Source organism: Coenobita brevimanus, chromosome 15 (assembly GCF_032717465.1).
Source record: "Coenobita brevimanus isolate Jiangsu-jjx chromosome 15, ASM3271746v2, whole genome shotgun sequence".
Classification (NCBI taxonomy): domain Eukaryota; kingdom Metazoa; phylum Arthropoda; class Malacostraca; order Decapoda; family Coenobitidae; genus Coenobita; species Coenobita brevimanus.
Window position 1 is genome coordinate 30,638,981 of NC_136968.1, and position 21,156 is coordinate 30,660,136.

The 21,156-nt window shown below is 42.3% G+C and overlaps 1 protein-coding gene across 1 annotated transcript in view; it reads left to right on the forward strand.

The window, feature by feature from the left end:
- LOC145390721 (UDP-xylose and UDP-N-acetylglucosamine transporter-like) overlaps positions 1 to 20,907 on the forward strand; it is a 144,409-nt gene extending 123,502 nt beyond the window's left edge. Inside the window, exon 8 of the mRNA XM_080265515.1 lies at positions 20,680 to 20,907. Coding sequence (XP_080121641.1) covers positions 20,680 to 20,907 — 228 coding nt within the window. The remainder of the gene's footprint in view (positions 1 to 20,679) is intronic.
- The last annotated feature ends 249 nt before the right edge of the window (positions 20,908 to 21,156 follow it).

A 21,156-nucleotide genomic window follows, 5' to 3' on the forward strand; every position in this document is an offset into this window, starting at 1 on the left:
ATTCTATGTTCTGACAGTGACAGTTTGTTGTGTAGAAAATAATATTTTTATAACAATGGACAGTGACACTGATGAATAAGGCAAAAAACGGACAGCTAGAGTGAAAGTGAGCGATAGAAATGAAGTGCGAGTGGCCGACCGGAGCGAGAATAAAGTGCCTGCCGTAAGGCTGAATAAACTCGCGCCGCGGTGGTCTTCCTCATTCCCGATTCACAATACTGGCAGTGACAGTGATTTTTATGGCCGTAATAGTGACAAGCGAACGTTTGCGAAGTACTATGAAGGAAAATAATGTAGTATACGTGTTTTTAGCCGTGAAAAGGGAAATGTGTGTTCAGTGACGGGAAGATCGCCGCCGCGCTGCATGTCGGCTGTGCGCTCTGTTCATTATAGCCTTATTTTCAGTGCTTATTGTACAAATACGGATTCCAAACAACCTGTACGTTGTTGTATAAAGTGTACTGTGACAGATTGAGGCTGTGGTAGAAAGAAAACCGGGTTTCTGGAGGTGTGAAAGTGAAGACTTTGTTACCCAACTTTGCAAGTCTTCACAAGGCCTTTGGTAGTCCACGAAGGCTCAACATGTGTCTCAGGAGAAAGCTGAATGTAAGTACTATATGCCATAAAAATTTTAATATTCTAGGGTTAATCTCTGATTTTTGGCAAATATTTTCCCACAGGTACTCAGACCCCGCTACAACCCCGCCACAGCGGGGGGATCGGCCGTACACAGCCACGTTTAACGGGTTAAACCTCCACCTAACGTTCACATTCACCTCCCTTACAACACCATCCATATAACTATTAACCCCTAAAGTCCTAATCGCATCAATTGATGTGATTTGAGTTTTATGCCAAAATGCCTAACGCATCAATATAGCAGAGCTGTAAAAAACGGCGGAGCACTTCCTCTGTCCCAATTATGACGAACATGGCTTCAGGCCAATAAGAACTCACCCCTGATGTGACATGAGGGGGGGATTGGACCAACCCGGGTGGTGGGGGGCACCCCCCCCTCTGGGCTGCCTCCATGCCACGCTCTACCCCACTCCCTCACTCCCTCCTTGTCCCCCATCACCCTCCCACCCCTCCATGCACCTGCATCTCTCCTCCCACCACCACCTGTGTCCCTTCCCATCCATTCTCATGCCTCCTCCCACCCTGCTAGCCTTGTGTCCCCCCTGAACTCCACCCCATCCCTCCCTCCTTGTCCCTCACTACCCTCCTACCCCCTACAGACCCCCAAGAGGTGTCAGACCATCAAGATGTTACAGAACACACTGAAGTGCTTTCTTTTCATGCGAAAAGTTGGTTATTTTTCCAACCCCCGTACCTATAGGCCTACTCCCCACAGCCTAGTAATCTCCCCATACCCACATACTCATGTGTTCATGATTGGTGTGACAAAACACTTTGAAATGACCTGATTCAATAAGAAAAATATGTAGCTATCAAAAATTTCCCTTTTTAGAATTTTCGAAGGGTAACTGTTATAAATTTTTTTTAACTTTAACGCTTGATTGTGCGGTAACCATTTGGCCTGTGGGGGTGCAGATTGCATTATCAGGTGTGTAAATTCTTCCTCTTTAGCCGGAACACAATCAATTTGCCCTTGGCGAAAGTCGCGAAAACACCCCCAAATGGCGGTTGTGAGAGGTACCCTGCCTGAAATAATTGTGGTCTTTAGGGGTTAAACAACCAAGGCAACATCACAAAACCCTGCTGCAGCCCCACTCTTAGGGAAAACCAGTCACTCACAATTTTTCCTGCTCTTACACACACTCTATTATTTACATAAAAACTTTTCACTCCTTTTAGCAACGTACCATCAAGTCCGTACAATCTCTAAACAGTCCACAAAGCCTCCCTATCAGTTCTATCATACGCTTTCCCTAAATCCATGAATACTCAAAACACCTCCATACCTTTTGCAAAATACGTTTCAAAAACCTGTCTCACAGCAAAGACCTGATCCACACATCCCCTCCCTCTCCTAAAGCCACACTGCATATCACCAATCACTCCCTCTGTACCCTCTCTAACTCTCTTATTAACACCACCATACACTTTACTTACAACACTCTATACCCCTGAAGATAGTACAGTCATACTTATCGCCCTTACCTTTATATAATGGAACCACACAAGCACATGCTCAGTCAATTGGCACCATACCTCTCACAGAACACACATTCAGCAGTCTTACTGACCACTCCACAATAGTCACTCCACCACCTTTCAGGCATTCCACAGCACACCCATCCATACCCTTCGCCTTCCTTTCTTTCATCTCCTTTACTGCCTCCTGCACTTCGTCCATCGTGATCAAAGAATCATTCAACTCTCCTAACACATTTATTCCTTGCATTCTTCCATCTGCCACAATCTTGGCCTCCCTTTCCTCCCCCACATGTAACATTCTTTCAAAATACTCTGCCCATCTCTTCCTTACTGCATCCCTCTCATTTAACATCCTTCCATCCTCTGCTTTTACTCGCACTTCCTTCTCAGACTTTCCCTTTCACATCCTTGTCACCTCCTTCCAAAACATTTTCTTATTCTGTTGATAATTCTTAGTCAGCCGCCTGCCCCACCTCTCATCTGCTGCCATTTTAGTATCACACACAACCATTCTCACTCTGTTCCTCTTTATGAGGTTCTACTGTAATAAAAAAAGTTTAGGTCACTAACCTGACTGGCACTGACAATGGTAACGATGTTCTCTACCACGGTAGTAGCTACCTCAGACGCAGGCACGAGGCAGAAGACCAGCAAAAAGCATTGGAGGATGCTCCCAGCAGCCAATTTGGGAACATGTGGATATGACATCATACAACCCATCACAGTGCACCACACGCCTGACGTCATCATGCGCGACATTTTACTTTCAGCAAGTCGTCTGAGCTCCGACCCCTGATAACTCGCCTTGGTATATCTGTTTGTGACCACGGTAAATTTTTTTTGGTCATATTATAGGTGACCATGTAAGTACAGTACAGATCCGTGTTGTAGGATACAGTGTTACAGGAGGGAGCACTGTATACAGTAAAAGTCCTCTCATTCGGCATCTGATCTTATGGTATTTCTGGTCTTTCTGCAGTTTTCATAAATAGTCCCATTATGAAAGTTCTCTGTTCTTCCAGCACATATCCTGAGTCGATCGGCCAATTTGACGCTGTTGGCGCTAGATCTAGCGCTTTTCATAATTAGTACATTTCATATTAATTAACACCAATAAATATTAGATTTTCTTCTAGCGTGTCTTGAGGTCCAGTTTAGCGCGAAAGTTTGAACAGCTCAGCTATAGCATACCGCGTTTTAAAGTTGAACTTAGCACCTTTGAAGATCTCTGCTTACCAACTCTGTATGCATCATTAGCCATAATGACTCAAGAGTGTCTGGTTTTTTGAGTGGAACCTTTCGAAAGTTTGGAAATTGTGTCGTGCTATTTTACTGTCATCCTCTCATTCTCGTGTTGCGCTATGGCCTCTACTAGTGGAAAGCCTACTGGTGTTGTGAAAAAATGCACCCATAAGGTGCAGACTGTCACCAAGAAGACTGAATTATTGAAAAAATTGGAGGCGAGTGTTCCTAGGAAGAAGATAACGGAAGATTTTGGGGTGAGCTTTGCAATTATATATGACGTTAAGAAACAGAAGAATGATTTAATGCTTAGGACTGACCAGTAATTCTTGCTAGACTCTGTGATTGCATTGGGGTGACCGACCATGATTGCTAGAAACATTTTGGCAGGTTTTCACGGTTATTTAGAGGTTTCTGCTCTTTCAGCACCTGCTTGGTCCTGAAGAGGCTGAATGAGAGGACTTTTACAGTATTTATATACTGTACAGTATATACTGTGTGTGTGTGTGTGTGTGTGTGTGTGTGTGTGTGTGTGTGTGTGTGTGTATTTACCTAATTGTGATATACAGGAAATGAGCTACGCTCGTCAGGTTCCATCTCAGTTTCTCAGTAAGTCAGATTTTGCTTTGAACACGTTTAAGGTTTTAGATTGGACAATCTCTTACTGTCATATGTTTTTCTTTTACTCCTGAAATTATCACGCATTTTTTCTTGTCTGCTACATCCCTGACTAAAGATTCTCTACTTCTTAGCACCCTAACCACTTCCTTCTCCACCTTTTCCATGCTTTGTTGTTCTGTAATCTCTTTCAGATTTATATTTCCTTCCTCATGAATTTTCTTCCACCCTTTGTGTTGTTCCTTGATTTCCTTAATGTGTTCATCTTGCATCCTTGATTTTGATTCATACTCATCTAGTTTACTTTTCATCCTGTCCCTTCTTCTTCACCCTCTTAGTTTCCCTCTTGAGCTGTTTTATTTCATTTGAGGCAGGTTCGTTACTTACTTTTAATTCTGTAACTTGTTTTTCTTGTTCAGCACTGCATGTACAGATGCTTTCCAACTTAATATGCATTACTTTGATCTCTTTCTCCTGTTCTAAGGTCTGTTCCTGCAACAATCTGATTATTGACCATACCTTATTTTAACTCCTGGACATTCCTCTGTGATAGGAAGCGTTAGGAGGAATACACTGAGGTGGTTTGGCCATGTGGAGAGGATGGAGGGTGAAATACTGACGAAGAGAGTGTATGTGAGTGAGGTGGAGGGGGGGAAGAAGGAGGGGGAGGATGAGATGGAGGGATGGGGTGAAGAGGTAAATAAGAGAGGGGGGTGTGAATTGGGAGCGGGGCAGTGAAATGGTGGGGGACAGGGCGATGGGGAGGCAATTTGTTTATGGCCACCCCGAACGGGATTGAGGCGTCTGGCAATAGATAGATAGATAGATAGACATTTCTCTTCTCCATTTTCTCCACTCCTGCTACTCTTGTTTGGTTCAGTTTAGTACTTCCTTTATCCTTATCTTCATTGGAGAAGTCCACAAATTCACCGTCACCAAATGTAAACAGTGAACTACCCCTTTCCGCCATGAAGCAACCATATGAAAACTTTATGCTTCCACTGTGTCTTGTACTCTTTTTATGACTGAAACCTGATATTTTCACTAATATCAGACAGGACTACCACTCACGTATTCATTCACGTTATCACAATAGGCTGGTCTCCTTTTCGACGCTGATTGGGCAATTATTTCCCCGCAATCCACAAAGAGCTCTGTCTTTGTCAGTGACCTGTTTGTGTGTGTGTGTGACTTAATCCTTATTAAGTCATGTGGATATTGAGTGCATCTAAATTCATTGATATTATTATTGATAGTTTACATTTACAGTATCGGTGAAGGTTTTTAATAAATAATGCATGATGATTTGAGGATATTGGTCAACATTTTGCATAAACTGAGATATTTCTTGTATCCATCCATCCATCCATCCATCATCCAATCCTACATTTCCCATGAGGAGCATAGGAGCCCGGGGCTAGGCAAGTTGGTCCTGACATTTAAGATGAGAGTGACCAGCCTCACTCATCCATGAGTGGCATTAAGTGATCAATAAACCCCAATCATCCCTTGGATGTAAACCTTCACCAGCTCAATCCAATTTGAGTGCTGTAATTACCCACTAAACCACCAGGCGCCCAAATTCTTGTATCATGGCTAGTAATTATCTTGAAGGTTGTGATTTGTAGTATACTTACTTTTTTTTGGTGGAAACTTAAATGTAACTAATGTAATTGAGCTTTAATTGCTTGTAATCTGTGCTGCCATTCACATTAGCCAGTGTTGGTGGCATACCAGTTGTGCTGGAGTTAGCTGGCACCCAGCAGCCATCACTGATCATTGCCATCAGTGTGTGAAAAAGAAAAAAAAAAAAAATAAGCATGCATGACCTAGGCCTTCAGAAATGTTAATAGTTACACCTTTTAATTTTCCTCATTTTGGACAGAAAAAATACAGTAACAAAGGAAATAAGAATCAAGAGGTAACTTTTGCTGCTAATATTTTGTTACTAAGGAGATTTTCAGACAAATAAACTTAGTGGGAAGCCTGTTGTGCACCTCTAATTGTTAAGATGAACTTGGTGGGGTCACAGCCTACCATGAGAGTGGTCTAGTGCTTTTCACCCTGGAATACCTGCCTGACCAGTCCTCAGCTGCCACATCCTTGATGCCTATCATTCTGTTGACTCCTTGAATCCAGAAATTTTGTTTTTCTAGTATCATAGAATTCTGCTTGATTTGGGAAAGAATATTTTACATTGGGTGGGATAATGTGGCATTTATTAAACCTTACACTGCTTCGGTGCTCTTCCAAGCAGAATGAAATTTTCTGGTAGTGGAAAGAATTAATTCAAAAGTATGCTATTGTGTTTAAGGTGTTAACAGCCTCTAGACCTCCGTCAGTGGCACATTGGTAACGTAGGACTAACCCATTCAGTCTGCTGACTTTTTTTTTTTCCTTTCTTTTTCATGCTATTTACCACCAGATCTGGCTGTCAGTCCATTGCTGGATGCCTTAATTCCATGAAGGATAGCCATTGTCCTGTGAGTTAGTTGTTTTACGGGGAGGGGCACTAACCTTCCACCAACCCAGCTGACACATGGGGAACAATAACTGATCCTTCTTTGTTATGCTTGATTTTAAAGGAATGCAGAGGTAATACACCACCACCTCTCTCTGGTCCTGTGACGAGTGCAAAAAAAATTATGGTTTAATTACACTTGGTTTAATGCTGTCTACAACAAGGAGAGGCCTACAAACTAGAACCAATCTGCCCTTGAACCTCATCTCATTTATGTCTCAGCTTGGAACTGTGCTTAGCCTGTCCTTCACTCTGCCAATAACGGTTTCTTTCGTATTAGGCATATGGGCCTAGTGAGGTCCCTCCTGTTGTCCTCAGGAACTGTGCTTCCATTCTTATACCCTGCCTAGATAAACTCCTTTCTCTTTGCCTGTCAACTTGTACCTTTCCTTCTTGCTGGAAGTTTGCTCTCATTCAGCATGTCCCATAGAAGGGTGACCATTCCCAGCCCTCTATTTCACAGTTGCCTTAATATCCTGCATTTCTAAAGTTTTTGAATCTGTTATTTAAAAAATTTAAAGCACTGTTCATAACATAACCTTTTTTCTGAATGTCAGTATGAGTTCTGCCAGGGATGCTTCACTGGCTCTGGCTCTTTTCTCACCTTCCTTTCAAACTCATGGTCTTCCTCCTTTCAAGACTTCGGTGAAAACTTTGCCATTACAGTAAGACCTCATTATAGTGGACTAATTGGGGCCCAAACCATTCCGAAAAATGCGAAATTCCGATAAAAGCGACATCCGGACTTCCCCCTGATAATCCAGACTTTTTCCGATATATCAGACATTAGTCTGGATTGCATGAACAGTTTTTAAACTGTCTTGAGTACCATTGTGGTACTGTACTGTGTTATAATTTCACTACATTAATCAAATGGTATAATATATATAACAATACTGTACTATACACTGATAAACATGTCTTTGATTTACCTTATTGTGGTGAGCATTGCTGAAGTGGCCAGGCAGTTCGGACTGCTTCTGGCTTTATCAGACTTTTTCCGATGTATAGGAATATAGTCCGGTAGCTCCTCAAGTCCAACAAAAGTGAATTCCGGTTTATTGAAGTCCATTAGATGGAGGTTTTACTGTATTGACATTTCAGTGGCTTTCAGTCGAGTCTTGCATAAATCTTTAATTTCCAAACTGCCCTCTTACTGTTTCTATCCTTCTATCTGTGCCTTCATCTCTAGCTTCCTTTCTGGTCGTTCTGTAGCTGCTGTTGTAGACGGCCACTGTTCTTCTCCTAGGGCCATCAATAGTGGTGTTCCTCAGGGCTTTGTCATATTACCAACTCTCTTCCTTTTATTCATCAGTGACTTTCTAAGCCATACACATAACCCTGTCTGCTCACATGCTGATGACTCCACCCTTCATCTTTCCATCCACTTTCCACAGCACCCATCTCAGCTGTTACCTCAACAAGCAAGAGATGAGGCTGCCATCACACTTAATATCTTACTTGGCTCATATCTCACACTGGAGTAAAAGTAAGCTATCGTTTTTATTGCATAAAAACTTAGTTCTTACATCTTTTGGCCAATCATTATCTACCAGAGGAGTATCCTCTAATTTTTAATAATATCCAACTCAATCCTGCATCAACTTTGTACATGCATGAGGTTTCATTTTCTCAGGATATATATCTTGTATAATATCCACTTCCAGAGATTAGGTGTGCCAAGCCGACCCTGTGTCTTCTTTACCACTGCACAGTGGTTGACTTTATACTGGAGTTTTATTCACTCATGTAGTGTGCAACTCTCATGTGTGGGGAAGCTCCCCACATTCAGCTCTTGTCAACAAGGTGGAGTCAAAGGCTTTTCATCTTATTAACTCCTCTTACTGGCTCCCTTCAACCTTGTCTCTTTGCTGCATTATTGCATCTTTATCTCTCTTCCATTCCTACTTTAATGGTCACTGCTCCTCTGAGCTGTCAGCTTGCACCCCTCCACCACTGCAGCAGGTACGTAACACACATCTAGCATCAAACTCATCTCTTTTCTGTCCACCTCTCTAATATAAAAGCTAACCGTTACTTCCAGTGAATCATGTATGCAACAGGTCAACTCTGGAAATGTCTCCTTATTTCCTACTGCCTATGATCTCCAGTCTTTCAAATGCAGTGTATCCAGGCAACTTGAAATGAATGAATCATGAATATGGCTCTTTGTTATCTTATTGTTTTTTATTGAAGGGAACAGTCTTGCAGGCTTCTGGCCTTTGGTTCCTTCTTCCTTGCATAAAAAAAAAAAAAACTAAAGGTAGGACCTTCTCCTCATGGCTTTATAACTAGTCCTCAGCATGCTTACTCTCCTTTTTTCTCCTTGAGACTGAGAGGAGGAGGGAGTCCAGGTATAAACAAGCTCATATAGGTAGACTAATGTACTCTGATACTCTCCTGTCCATCACGACTGACAGACCAAGCATTTCGTGCTACAGACACTTGTATCTGTGTTTGGTAGCCAGTCATAAGGATGGTGCACAAGAGGAGGTAAGAGGAGTAGCAGTGATATGAACTTCACACCTTTACCTCCATGATTTTTTTTTTTTTTTCCCCATGTACTTATTGCCATTATTGATGCAAAGCTTCCAGAGAAGCGTGGAAGTGCCACATCCATAGTTGTTTGATGGGATTAATGGGGTCAACATGAAGGAGGACAATTTTTTTTTTTTTTTTTTTTTTTTTTTTTTTTTAAGTAGGACTCCTTCAGCTTCCACAACAAATCAGCTGAGTGTTTTAGATGTATCTTGAGTGTGGTGCCTGGTGGTCTGGAGGTTACAATGCCTCACTTGTGACTATCGAGTGTGGTGCTTGGTATGAAAACACTTTATTGATTGTGATGATTTTGTATCGGTCCATCCCCCCAAAGTGACTGGAGATTTGTCAGTCATATAATGCCACCAAGGGAAGTAGACTGATTATGTACCCTTAAGTACTGGACGGTGGTAGCCTTGCCTCATAGGCAGTATGCGATCAGCTCTTATAACTTTCATTACTCTTGACTCCTATTTCTTTTGTTACAGTACAGGTGTATCCAGTGACAAGCTTATTGTACCAGGAACTTGTATTATTACATGCATAAACAGAAAACAGAATAAAAGTGATGGGGAAGTGAAGGGATTTTGAGTCTGAAAATATTGAAACTTTAAGGTACTTTCTAAACATTACAGTGAAAATACACTCTTTCTAAAGAATACTTCCCTCCATTAACACTGTTATAGGTACAATATTATAATATTATTTGACAAATGAGAATGCAAGAGATCTATGAATCATGGTTATTAAAAACCTCAAACCAAGGCAACAGTATACAAATGCGAGAAATAATGCAAATACCTATGATTTATTTCATGAAGCTCTAGCAATAGGGGTACCTAAAGTAATATTGCAACTATATCGCAATTGCAAGGCTACATTTTGACTATGCCGCGCAATTTTTATTGTATGGTATAAAAAAAATCATACAACATACCATTTTATTTCCCAATATAATACTGCAGAACAAAACAAGTATTGGCAAGGATGCCGTGCATTATGCTGGTAGTGAAGATTACAATCAGGCAAAAAAAAAAAAAAAAAAAAAAAACGATGGGTAGTGTCTGTGACACAAGTGTCAAGATAATTATGATAGTACCAAAGTGGATACATTATGGGCAAAAAAAAAGGACTGTTCATGTCATTCCAAATGTGTATAATATATATTCCAATATGCACAAATAACCAAGACGACATAACTGATTATAATAATGGCGTGATAGGAAAAGAAATCATATTCTACAAATAAAGATACACAAGTAAAAGGTATTATTATAGTAATATTCAACATTCCTCAATATGTTAACACACGATTCATGCGTATTCACCTATACGCACTAAAAACATTGTGGATCACTCGCCCTATTACAAGACACACACATGCACATACACATATGTGTGAAATCAGAGATAACTGGCCGCCAGAGCAAATAAAGGGTGCAGCATGAATTTTCACAACACATTGAAAACAAACCAAAATGGATAAAAGAAAGTTAATACATCCATCAGTAAATATTAATGTATGTAAAATGCGTGGCTTGAAAAACAGTGCCCCCGAAGAATACCATAGTATCCCCGACGACAGGGCAAGCCAAGAACAGCGTAGTGTGCCCACAGATATGCCGACACCCCCACACGGACCCCACGGGGTAGCCGCCACCAGCCACCACCACTCCGGGCAACAGCAACACATCTCAGCCCGGGCCGTGCGCCCCTGTGACATGCAGCCACCACGCCGCCGCCACCGTAGGAGGACACTACCTTCGCGTAGTGGAATTGCTGAGCTAGCAAGGGGTGGAGTTGGAAAACAGACTCCAGACGGCGCCCCTCTGGTAGAGACGATCTATGGTCGCTTCCAAAGTGTTTCGGTAGAGACGATCTATGGTCGCTCCCAAGGTGTTCAGGTAGAGCCAATCTATGGTCGCTCCCAAGGTGTTCCGGTAGAGACGATCAATGGTCACTCCCAAGGTGTTCAGGTAGAGACGATCTATGGTCGCTCCCAAGGTGTTCAGGTAGAGACGATCAATGGTCGCTCCCAAGGTGTTCAGGTAGAGACGATCTATGGTCGCTCTCAAGGTGTTCAGGTAGAGACGATCGATGATCGCTCCCAAGGTGTTCAGGTAGAGACGATCAATGGTCGTTCCCAAGGTGTTCAGGTAGAGACGATCTATGGTCGCTCCCAAGGTGTTCCGGTAGAGACGATCTATGGTCGCTCCCAAGGTGTTCCGGTAGAGACGATCTATGGTCGCTCCCAAGGTGTTCCGGTAGAGACGATCTATGGTCGCTCCCAAGGTGCTCCGGTAGAGACGATCTATGGTCGCTCCCAAGGTGTTCCGGTAGAGACGATCTATGGTCGCTCCCAAGGTGCTCCGGTAGAGACGATCTATGGTCGTTCCCGTCCTCGTGAGACGATCTATGGTCGCTCCGAGAGTGTTGTGGTAGAGACGACCTATTGTCGCTCCCTCCCTTGTGAGACGATCTACGGTCGCTCCGAGGGTGTGCAGAGTAGAGAGACGTCCCAACGGCAGGAAACTGAAGCCCAGGCTTCCTGTCCCAGAGTGACCCACTCAGGCCTCCCAGCCTCCCCTGGTCTCTGTTCCCTACGCCTGGCTCTAGAGCAGACGCACCTGACGGACCCCCAGTGGAAGTCGCTGCCGCAGTCCTCCCCTGTCGGCGCCCCTAGATGCTGGAGACCGCAGCCCACAGTCTCTCTCAGTTCTCCCCAGGACACCCGGGCGTGATCTCTCTACGCCCCCACGACGCCGGGACCTGTCACAGAGGTTCCTGGAGCTATTCGGCCCCAGTCCCGAGGGCCACACGCCAGAGCCAAGTCCGGAAGCCACGGGGAGTCCAGGACACGAGAGGACGCCCTTGCGAGTCGTCCCGTGCCCTCTCGGCACGCCCCGCATTGACGGTGCCCCCTAGCCCAGCAGGATCACCAATGACATGTTCCTGCCTATCCCCCTGATGAATACGTGTGATATTGTAATACGAGTGATTTAGGTTAAGTGTGATTCTTCCCCAGTGTGTAAGTATTGTGCAGTGATTTCATATAGTGAATATCGGGATAAATCAGATCACAGCGAGAAGTTAAAGGACGAGAATGTGGAACAAGATCTGATTGACTATACGTGTGAGTGACATCCCTGTTATATAATTAATAAGCCTGTGCCTATGAAAACATACCCCTTTTACTGTGAAGGAATATTGTGAAAAGAAGTATTAATAGTATTCTATCTTTCCCCCACGCTGTGGAACAAGATCTGATTGACTATACGTGTGAGTGACATCTCTGTTATATAATTAATAAGCCTGTGCCTATAAAGACATACCCCCATTACTGTGAAGGAATATTGTGAAAGGAAGTATTAATAGCATTCTCTCCTTCTCCCACGCTACCCATAAAATCTTGTTTACGGCTCGCTCTCACTCCCCAAATCTCAAGTACGAGTAAGTGTAAATCAAGGATAAGATCAATTACCAAAGTATTTTGGCTAGTGGAAACCATATAAATTTCATGGCTAATATCTGCTGCCTTCCAGTATTACCATAACTTTCTCCTAGCCGTCACAAGTCACTCCCCGCACCTCCCCTATCTCCTCCTAGTGAGTCTCAACCCCCTCCCCGCGACCCCGCGCGCGTGCCTATATTTACTGCACTCCTGATACACTAGGATTGTTTGTGTTGTCATTAGTATCAGAGAAGCAAGTATCCTGCGAGATACACATATCCTAGATAAGGTTTTATATTGCTATATATTGTGCTGTAATATCTGCTGATTTGTCCTGTGTCTGACTGTGGTAATATACGTGTAAAGGTTGTTGCCTAGTTTTTTTGTGTCCTGCCTCTCTTTATTGCACTAGCTCCGGTCTCGAAAGAGGACCCCGCTCCACGTTAGGTGAAATAGGAACGAGAAGTCGAGCCTAATTTCACCTAGCATTACAGTGTGAAATTCCAAATGTAAGTTCATCTTTCTTGATATTTTTACTTGACCCACCTGGGATGAATCAGTGCATAAGTCAATGCACCATGAAGTTTAATGATGGCGAATGTGTTCTACACGAGACATGACATGATATGCATTAGTATTTGGACCAACCCCCAGCACTAGTCACTACTGCTGCCAACCTATCAGGCATAGATTCCACAAGGCATTGACAATGGTTTGATTGTGTTTCAAAATATCCCATTCCTGTCTTACATGCTGTTCGATGGCTGCACTGGTTCTCTCAATTCCTAAATCCCACGTGCGAACCATCATATCCCAAACGTTTTCTATTGGGTTCATATCGCACTCTGTTCGGCCAATCAATTACCTCTATTTCCTGATGCTGAGCTAGCCATTCCCTCACTATACGGCTGGTATGAACTGGCGAACGATCGTGAACAAATCGAATAGGCCTTGGTGCTGGAATGCATTAGCACGGATAGATGGCAACATGTTTTCCAGTATATCTATATATTTTTGTGCATTAAGGTAGCCTTCGATCCTGCTCAAATCTCGCAGACCTCCCGCCCACATCCACCTATGAAATGATAAACCGTCTCGACTACTTCTTTTAATTTCCTGGATATTAGGTGCCTCGTATCTTGTATTGTAAGACAGCCAGACAGTGCGTTTGTTTGATGCTGATGTCGTGAAACATTTTTCAATCGTAAAACAAACGGATTTTCAGTAATCCAGATCATGATGTGGCTGGCTGTAATGGAGTGCAAAGTGAAGCCTAGCATTTCTATTTCCCTGAGTCAACAATTCTTTTCTGGCAGGAATATGACACCTAATTCCACTTTCATTTAATCGCCATCTAACAGTCTCAGGATGACACTGGAGGTTGAGTTGCTGTCTTAACTCAACGGTTGTGGTCTTGGTCTTTCTTGAACAGCGTCCACGATACGTTGATCATCGTCAGCAGTCATAACCCAAGGTCGTCCTTTTCTTGGCCGCGTCTCTACATTTCCCTCTTCATCTGATCGTCGTAGCTACTTCCGGGAGGCGGTGGCTCAATCGGTAGAGAGATGGCCTGCAGTCCTACCGGACCCAGGTTCAAATCCCGGCTGGGGTAGGGAACAGTTTAAGGATTTGAATTTCTTAAAATCAGTCTTTATTGATCTACCAGACGACCCGCCGACATGTAAAAATACCCCCGCTAATACCAATACACCAGTCCTGTGTGAGACAGCCCTAGCATGTATTCAATATGGACGGTGGGTGTTAGTGGTGACATGTAGAGGCGTATGGTATGTAGGAGGACTACTGGGCCTTGAGAAAAGGCTGTGAAGCCTATGCCCAGAGTCGGACACATAAAAAAAAAAAAATCAAAGCCTTGCTGCCAAGCGATGGCTGACGGGGTCATTCCGGCGTCCCTCATATTGACGAGGGTGGGCCGCTGGGCAATGACCTCGGGCCTGTTAGCACGTCCTGATGGTTTGTGCACACGTTGTCTAACACGTTGCCGTTCCATATCTTTAAATAGTAGATGAGTATTAAAATAATTCATATATTACTCACTTCAGTCTTAGCTATAATATGCTAAATACTACCGTTGGTGTTTGGTTTAAATGAGAGAGTGGGTGAAAGGTTAAGATAAATGCATAGCAAAAGGAGTGAGTGTGAGAGTTGCATTAGTATGATATTAAATGTAGAGTATGTAGACGAATGCTTGGGAAAGGATGGACAAATGGTTGTAGAAGTGAGCGTGGATATGAAGGAGTAATTGAGTGGACGACCCAAGTATGGATGATGGGAATAGTGTGTGGAAAAAAAAAAGAAAAAAAAAAGGGAGGAGTGAATGAGGGTAAAGACTGAAAGCTGAACAGACTTGTATAAAATGCTAATGTCAAGAGTACCGATATGAGCAATGCTTGCAGCTCTTCTAATAGTTTGCTTACATTCGTATTTTAATGTAATTCCATTATCATTCTTGATTTTATGGTCATTTATCGTTCGCATATTTTTAAATTTATGTAAATACACGTGAGATTACTGTTGGGCGCTGCTTGCCGAAGAGTGACTAAGTAGAGGAATTGGCTTCCCAACCGCCAGGGTCATATGCCGCCGGAAGGAGGGAGGAAACAGGAAATTATCAGAGAGTGAGCCAGAAAAGTTGAAGAGGACAGTGAGGAAAGAAAGACAGGAAGCAATATCCCCTTTTAGTTGGTTCTGACGACAAGCAGGGATACTGGGGAAGTATTATTGCGCGCCTGTCATTGCTTCCCGAAAGAGGTTAAAATTAAATTTTTTATAGGTGGAAAAAATATGCTTGTCATCATTAGATGTTACTCTCATTCAGTGTATTGTATGGGTGTCTCGTCAGTGTAAAAGTGTCATCATTTATAATGCAATAACGTATATAATGTTTTCTGCAACATGACTCGTTTCTCTCATTTTATCGACAACATTGTGAAGAAATAATGCGTCTTAAAAATATTTCAGTACTGCTTCATATCACCCACCCCTAAAAGTTTATCTTATCAGTCAGAGTAGGTAGGATCACCGGTAACCAACAAACACATTCTTACCTTGCGTTGATACCGACCACACTACACAGTGACTGGGTGGCAAATCTTACGTTAATTTCTCTAGGCTTCGAAACATGCTCGAATACAGCAGGAATGCATTCATTGGTATGGATAGCATGACTATATTAAACCTTTGAATAACTGAGTGTAGTATGAAATGAAACACACACACAGGATATGTATTATGTAGAGATGTATTCAGTTCAACTCACATAATATTACATGCCAAGGTCTGTACTTTACACTGGAGAGCAGGGTTCATATTGAGATAATCGTTCACATCGGAACTCAGGTTGTAAGGTTTACACTGTTACCAGATCCAGGCGGCTGGGATGGGGGTAAAACTGGCTGGCGAAGACGCATGAACGTTTATGAGCGACAGTACCGTCTAAGCCGGAGAGATTTATAGTTTATACACCTCTCTCTCTCTCTCTCTCTCTCTGTCATTGACTCACTTATGACTCACTCACTCACATTTCTCTCACTCTCACTCACACACACTCATTCACACTCGGTCACTCACCCACGCTCATTCACACCCACTCACTCACACTGACGCTCACTCACATTCACTCAATAACAATCGCTCGCTCACACTCACACTAGAACTCACACTCACAATCACTCACACTCACTCACACACTCTCAAACACTCACTCTCACACGGTCTCATACACACACGCTCTTATATACACTTGCCATCATACATAGGATCTCATACACATACGCTCTCACACACACTTTCACACGCACGCTCTCTCTCTCTTTCTCTCTCTCTCTCTCTCTCTCTCTCTCTCTCTCTCTCTCTCTCTCTCTCTCTCTCTCTCTCTCTCTCTGTGATATTTTAAAATGGATAGAATCCTGGCTGAAGGGACGAAAGCAGAGAGTATTAATAAATGGAACTAAGTCGGATTGGGGATTATGGTCAGACTCAAATATGAAGTCCGTTTGGGTGGGGCCCGAGAGGGGATTTCCCTCTCTACAACTCTGTCGCATCAACCCCAGTACCTATCTCTCTCTCTGTCATATGTCAGCTGTTTACTATTTGAAATTGTATATTAAATATTCTGTACTTATTAAATATATTAACTAAGGCTATATAGTGCTATGAATGTGTCGCTTTTTAGGATAATAGCAATGATTTGTATAAATTCCACACCACGTGACAACGTCGCTTTCCAACGTTGCCAGAGGTCAAGGACACTATGTATGTCACCACCTTAAACTACAGGTGACCGGTCACTTTCCTCATAGGTATGGCAGCGCTGTGGGGAGGGGAATTCCCACGCGGGCCCCACCCAAACGGACTTCATATTTGAGTCTGACCATAGTAACTAGCGGTGTACCACTGGGATCAGTACTCGGTCCCTTATTATTTATTATATATATATAAATGATGTACACTTAGGAATCACTAGCAGTATTAGCAAATTGGCCGATGACACTTGGATGGGTGACCGCCTGGGAACACCAGATGCTGTTGGCATAACGTTCTCCCTACGTGTCAAGTGGGGTTGGTGGAGGATTAGTGCCCCTCCCTGTAAAACAATTAACTCTAAGCCCTTGGCCACCCCGTTTGGGATACATGGCGTCTGGCAATGATGATGATGATCTAGCATCAGTAACGCCACACTTATACTGCTCCGTGCAGTTTTGCTCTCCGTAGTATACTGTAGAGTGGATATAATTTCCTTAGAAATTGTACACACACACACACACACACACACACACACACACACACACACACACACATGTGAGGGAAACCACCAGAAAAAGAGGACTTGATGTACCTTCAGTGCTAGATCTAATATTTACTAGGCAAGAAAATGATATTGACAGTTTAATATATCACCCTCCACTCGGCAAAAGCGATCATGCAGTACTAAATTATAACTTCAGGATAGCATATGACATAGTAAACAGCAATGACAGTTACAAAAAGAGCCTAAACTATAAAAAGGGAAATTATCAAGACCTAAAGAAGTATTTCTTAGAAACTGATTGGGAAAATGAGCTTAGAGGACAAGATTTAAATGCTGTATATAAAAAATTCTGTGAATTTTATGAAATAGGAGTCCAGAAGTACATCCCACAGCACAAAGAAGCAGATAAGAAAATACAGAATTGGTTCAATATAGAATGTAAAAATTCAAAGGAAAGAAGAGATTTGTTGTGGAATAGATACAGAAGACATAATAGTGAAAGGGCGTATAATAATTACAAACAGGCAAGAAACGATTATACAAGAATAAGGCGGGAAGCCCAAAAACAGTTTGAGGAGGATATAATAAATAAAAGTAGTGATCAACCAAAGCTGTTTTACAGCTATATCAGAAGCAAAACCAAAGTAAAAGATATAATACAATCAATTACGGACGAGGGAATCACTTATACACAAGAGAAGGATATTTGTGAAGCACTAAATAAGAATTTCCAATTAGTTTTTACAGAAGAAAAAAATTTTGAGAGAGACTATGTGGAACATGCATGTCCACATATACTACCAGATATACAAATAGCAGAAAAAGTAATACAGGAAGAGTTAAGTAGATTAGACAGAGGAAAAGCAAGTGGTCCTGATGAAATTTCATGTTGGGTACTACGAGAATGTGCAAAGGAGTTAAGTAAACCACTATTTCTAATTTTCAGGAAATCCTTGAGTCAAGGTAAACTACCTGATATTTGGAAAAAAGCAAATATTGTCCCCTTATTCAAGAAAGGAAATAGACAAAATCCACTCAGCTACCGACCAGTATCACTGACCAGTGTTGTAAGCAAGGTATTAGAAAAGCTTATAAGAAAAGCTTGGGTAAACCAATAACAGAAAGACAGTTTGGTTTCAGAAAAGGAAAATCATGTGTTACTAATCTGTTGAGCTACTATGACAGAGTAACAAACACAATACAGGAAAGGGAAGGATGGGTGGACAGTATCTATTTAGATTTCAAGAAAGCTTTTGACACAGTACCACACCAAAGACTTTTATGGAAACTGTACCATCAAGGAGGAATTCGAGGCAAACTGTTTTGTTGGATGCAAGACTTTCTCATAAAAAGAGAAATGAGAACAGTACTAAGAGGAAACTACTCATCATGGAAAGAAGTGACTAGTGGAGTACCACAGGGTTCAGTGCTGGCACCAATCATGTTTTTAGTGTATATAAATGATATAAACAGTAACACTGGAAATGAGAGCTATCTGAATATGTTTGCAGATGATGCAAAAATACAAAGGAGAATTACTAACACAGACTCTTGTAAAGAGCTACAAGAAGAATTAAATAACCTTCATGAATGAAGTAGTACATAGCAAATGGAATTCAATGTGGACAAGTGTCATGTAATCAAGTTTAGTAAAAGTGGAAAAAGACCGGATTGGGATTATAAGTTAGGAAATAAAACCCTATACACATCAGAAAGAGAGAAAGACCTAGGTGTGATCATTAATAACAGACTATCTCCGGCTGACCACATCAGCAAGAAGGTACGGAACATGTATACACTGCTTGCAAATATGAGAATAGCATTCACATGCATAAATGAAGACATGCTAAGAAGGATAATAACATCATTCATTAGACCAACCCTGGAATATGCATCAGTAGTCTGGAGTCCTCATCTCAAAAAGCACATAGACAAGATTGAAAAAGTTCAAAGGGCCGCTACAAGATGGATACCAAGCTTAAGGGACCTAAGCTACGAAGAAAGACTAAATAAACTGAATCTACCAACACTACAGGAGCGAAGGAAAAGAGGTGACATGATAATGCTATATAAGTGCATATCAGGGAAGGAGAAAATAGACATAAATGATTACTTAACACATGGAGAAGCATCCGCAAGAGGACACTGCAAAAAACTGCTTAAGAAGAGAGGTGATAAAGACGTAAGGAAATTCAGTTTCCCAAACAGAACAATTGACCAATGGAATGCACTACCGAATGAAATAGTGTGTGCCAAAACAATTCACAAATTTAAGGATATGTACGATAAATATGGTTTAAGACACGGGACAGTACGAGCTTGACTCATTCCTGTAAAGATACAATTAAGTAAGAGCAATTAGGTAAGGTAAAAACACACACACACACACACACACATAAAAAAAAAAGACCAATGGTATATGATGTTCGGAACCTTTCATTTGAATAAACACTAAAAAGACTAAATCTGAACTCACTAGAAAGGCGAAGACTTAACTGAGGTGTTTCAGTTGGTGAAGAGGAAAAAAAGGGAGATATTAGCAAGCTACTCAAAGTGACCATACAGGATAGAAGTGAAAGTATTGTTTCAAACTCGATAAATTCCGTTTTAATAAGGAAATAGGTAGGAATTGTTAGACAAGTAGACAAATGGAAGAAGTTGCCTACTGATGTAGTTGCTGCCCCTTCCACCGAGAGTTTCAAGCATAAGCAAGATAAGCATAGGACAAATAAGCATACACACCACAAAGCCAGTCAGGAGACAGGCGTGTGTGCTGGGCAATCCCCAGGTCCTGTCCTCCCCACTTACTGTTTTTTAACCAGCCCATATCCCACTGACCGGGCTAATGTATGGCCCGGCCTGCACTATAGGTGCAGGGAATCTTTGAACGAACGAACGAACGACAAATAAGGGATGGTTATAAAAATAATTATTGTTATAAGCAGCTCTAATTCATTTTTTTTTCCATTTCAGGTTACACGATGATGGTCTCGTTTCTCCTTTCACTCTTTCCTATAAAATGTTCACGCCAGGTTTTTTATACTGCGTGGTGTTCCTTCTGAATATTTCCTGCCGGCTTCTGCTGGAGGGTTTGGAGGGTGGGGGAGAGCCTTCTTTGCTATCCTTGTCTCACTAGTAGTTTAGTTATTCTTTTGGGAGCTGCCTAGCACGGGCCAACTGACGCACTGCAGTTATCCTCTCTTATGTTATGTTCTTCTCTCTCTCTCTCTCTCTCTCTCTCTCTCTCTCTCTCTCTCTCTCTCTCTCTCTCTCTCTCTCATTTTCCTCGCCTTTCGCTCCTACCCACCCCCAACTTTAGCCCTAATCGGTGGGCAGTTCCATGGGAGAGAGAGAGAGACAGAAAGAGAGAGAGAGAGAAGCCGCTATCACACGGGGACCAGTGGTCGTTGTGTGCAGAACAAAATGGACGTCCAACCAGAGTTTGGACGTGCATTCCCTATCACACGGTGGGCGTCGACGGCCACCTTCTTCTTCACCGAGTTCATCAACGCGGCTGGGAGGTCACTTGTCCCGACTCCCCTGCAAACGACGTGTTTATCAACAACAACAGTTGACGTGAACCAGCTAATGACTTTTGCAATGGGTATTGCAGTCCTCAGGAAACTGCTTGGTGATGAGAGCTGAAATGACCCCGAATTGCTACCTCGTCAAGTTATTCTTCTTAAAATGTGGACCTCTGCAGTGCCACAGAGCTGGGAAATCCCTCACTGGCTCAGTTAAAAAGGCCACCTCTTAAAAAAGATTAAAAAAAAAAAAAAAAAAAAATCCTTTGAACTGATCCAGTGACTTTGTAAAGGTGAACAGAAGTGCATTTTCAAGTATGAACAGGTTAATCAATAAAAACAAAATACAAGTATGCACAGGTTAGGTTAG